At 42.8% G+C, this 3,253-nt stretch overlaps 1 protein-coding gene across 1 annotated transcript; it reads right to left on the bottom strand. All coding sequences in view use genetic code 11, as the record gives it.

Annotated features, from left to right (window-relative positions):
• Positions 1 to 238: 238 nt before the first annotated feature.
• On the bottom strand, positions 239 to 1,978 carry EGR_03888 (Antigen B; the record flags this gene model as incomplete). The annotated part of the gene is made up of 3 exons (XM_024493137.1): positions 239 to 351; positions 557 to 690; positions 1,935 to 1,978. The coding sequence occupies 3 exons, from the start codon at positions 1,976 to 1,978 to the stop codon at positions 239 to 241; spliced, it is 291 nt and encodes a 96-aa protein (XP_024352409.1).
• Between the last annotated feature and the right edge of the window lie 1,275 nt (positions 1,979 to 3,253).

Raw genomic sequence — 3,253 nt, 5'->3', positions numbered from 1 at the left:
ATAAGGGGTGTACTGCTGATGTTGGGACCGAATGCTATCTTGCCTTTACATGAACTAAAATGACCGCTGTACCTAGCTCCTGAGTGGTTTTAGAGGCCTCAAATATACTGCGGTGGTCCAAGTAGAAGAGACCAACGTGATCACCTCGTATTCCCCTTGGATGGGCTAATGGCCAGGCCCATTAGCAATCTATCCCTTTCGCACATTGGCATCGAACCAATTTCCCTACTGGTAAAGCTTATGGTGACTTCTGATATCTTGGGACAATGCACTTCATTTGTTCGCGAGTAACCATCACAGAATTTAATCTGAAGAAAATGCAATTTGTATTCAGAATAATTAATTTTATTTCTACTTGGAAAATCTAAGTTAAAACCCTCGGAGTTCGTTTCCCTTGTGAACCTGACAAAAGGTGGCCTTCTTAACATTTGTCAAGTTAGTCAGCTTTGCTCTTGAGAGTTTTGATGTACTCAGCCAACTTCTCCCGGATTTTTCTTCTGGCTAGAAATAGAAAAAAGGCGGATGTTATCTTTTTACAGAAAAAGTAAAAACCTACCATCTTTCATTGTTTCTTTCCAGTCCTTTACGAGTTTAATTATTTTCTTTCCCAACGGATCTTCCTGGAAGAATTTATAGATAGATTCCAGCCTCTCTTTAATGCTTTTCATAACGCCCCGCGATGAATCATCCCTAAAAAAAAAGCTTTGCATTAGAGCACTTAGAAGATATTTCAAAGGATCACGTAGACTCTCAAAACGGGGACCCACTCGGCTGAGACTGCCACTACAAAAACCGTAAGAGCGAGGAGCAGAATGTAGGCGCGCATTTCAAAGGGTATCCAGCTACGATTGTGGTCAAAACTGCCTCTTATATGACCGACACAGGAGTATGTTTATCGTACGTTTCTCGGCCTAAGTGTCCTCAATGGATGCGCTGCCGTTAGTCAGTTACTTGTCAACGTCTTTACAGCTAGTGCCTTTTCGGTGTGTGAAAGGAAGTGGATAGTGGTAATTCTTCTTGGTACACATCTATCTGGATCTTTTAGTCGAAATAAAGCGTTGAAAAGGTGCTTCCATACCGTTGTCAATTGTACGTCGTTTGAATGATGCCATCAAAGCTGACGCCTTTTGTGCCTTCCAGATACCCTCCCGTAAGATCCACTTCTAAAGTCATACCGAGCAGCGAGATCCGATAAAAGTATGAGAAGCTTACGAAGAGTGTGCAAAAAAACTGAGAACAGTAAATGATAAGTTTTGATCATGCAAAGTGGATTAGAAACTAATCTAGGCACGTAGAGGCTGTGAGGTCAGTGAAACCAGTCGGGTGAGCTGAACAATTCGTACGAGTTTTGCTGTAGCTCATCAATACGGATTGTTGTAGGCCATTGGTACTAGCCCTCTCACTCTCGCCACCAGAAGAAGTAGTCTCATACTCTTTTGAACCCCCATTTTGTAGATGCTCTTCAAAGTTGACAGATATGACTCGAGCTTGTCTGCCATACGAGCCAAGCTGAAGCCGATTGCGAAGCCAGAGACACTGGTTTCTCGTCAAATTCGGCCATGCGAGACGTTTGGAGAGAGTGCGCCACTTAACAAGGCGGTGACACTCACCGACCGGATAGTTTTCATGGTTGTATAAACGTGAATTTGGTGATGAATAGCTTAATGAATGATGCAGAACATCAGGTAGGAATGACAGTCTAGTATTGACCATGGGGAATCCTCTTTCACCAAGGGCAGGTTACGAGACAAATCGTTAGTGTCCACAGTGAGTGCTAAAATGACGGCAGAAGGTGAGTGGCTAGGTTCACCCACAGGTGTTAAGGAAGGAGAGTAGGCCTAGAACACTCTCAGTTTCTCCGTCCCTACTTTCGCATACATTGAAAAACCATGGAATCCGTGATGGAATGTTTGGCACTTGACTGACTGACTTACCTGAGAATGAGAACTAACATTCCGTAAGCAAAAAGACAAATCATTTACCATCCTTAAATGGCCCACCCACTACTTAGTCCACTTTTCCGAAGTACACCCCACTTCATCCTAGCCTTACAGCGCAATACCTCAAGCCACAGTAAAAATTAACTCTAAGAAAATCTCGTGTCCTACCTCAAAACGAGAGGAAGTAAGCTATTACTCCACCTCATCTTCCATGTACCCTTGAGTTGATATGACCGGATAGATGCGGCGGTACCCAGACCTAGGTAGTTTACACATGAAGACAATGTGCTTGGTTAGGGTTCAACTCAGAGCAAGGTTTTGTTCCGTTCAGAAAAGGTGGTTCACTATTGATGTTCAGTACGATTAAAACCCAAGAGGCGGACCGTTATTGTTGATCTTTAAGATTATCTCGCGGCAAAAGGGAATTAACTGAGGATATTCAATGCAGGAAAATCGTTGCTTTTAGAGTTGGGAAGGAATTCGATCACCACGGTGTGGCTGCATGAAATGATCGCATAAACCCTTTCCGTCTACTGCGAATTGGACTTAGCAGCGACGGCATGAAGATTTGCTAGCACAGTCGGCGTTGCTAGCCATTCAACTCTTCCTCATATTTATAGCCAAGCCCCTTTCAAGTTTTTTAGTCCTAAAATCTCTTCGAAGGCACACAAATTTTGCTACGTGAGTTAATATAATCAACAATGGACTTTCATCTATCCATCACGCTCTTTAGCCTCATCAGGGTACAGATGCATCTTGATCTCATTCTGAAGTCAAATCTTGCTTTGACAGTCTTTAGATTTGTTAGACTTTCCTCTCACGCACTGCGTCCGATTACAATAACAATTTCAAAAGTGACTTACGTCTAAGATACAGGAAATTCATTTGGCTCATGTAAACAATGAACCCGACATGACAGTATAAATACCGCACCATCTACCACAGTAGTCGGATTCCTTTCACCTTTAGGTCATCAAAATGCGGGCTGCCATTATTGCTCTCCTCACCATTTTGGCTGTCGTTGCTGTTTCCGCAGAGCAGGTGTGATACTAATTGGTATAACTTCTCTTCCCTAGAGAGGTAAGTCCTACAACACCAAGTTCTACCCCCTACTTTCCAATAAGCAAATTTAAACCTCGTCTTTGGTAGAAAAACTCAATTCGTGATATTAGAGCCAGATACAAGGCGAAGCTTGAGAAGTGGGATAAGTTTTTTGAGAAGGATCCTCTAGGCCAAAAAATCGCTGATTACTATGCCAATTTGAAGGAACTGATTAAAGAAGGTAGGTTTTTATTCCTCTGAGGCCGCTATGA

Source organism: Echinococcus granulosus, assembly GCF_000524195.1.
Source record: "Echinococcus granulosus chromosome Unknown EG_S00022, whole genome shotgun sequence".
In the NCBI taxonomy this organism is placed as follows: domain Eukaryota; kingdom Metazoa; phylum Platyhelminthes; class Cestoda; order Cyclophyllidea; family Taeniidae; genus Echinococcus; species Echinococcus granulosus.
The sequence above is the reverse complement of the archived record's forward strand: the minus strand, read 5'-3'. Positions and strand labels throughout refer to the sequence as shown.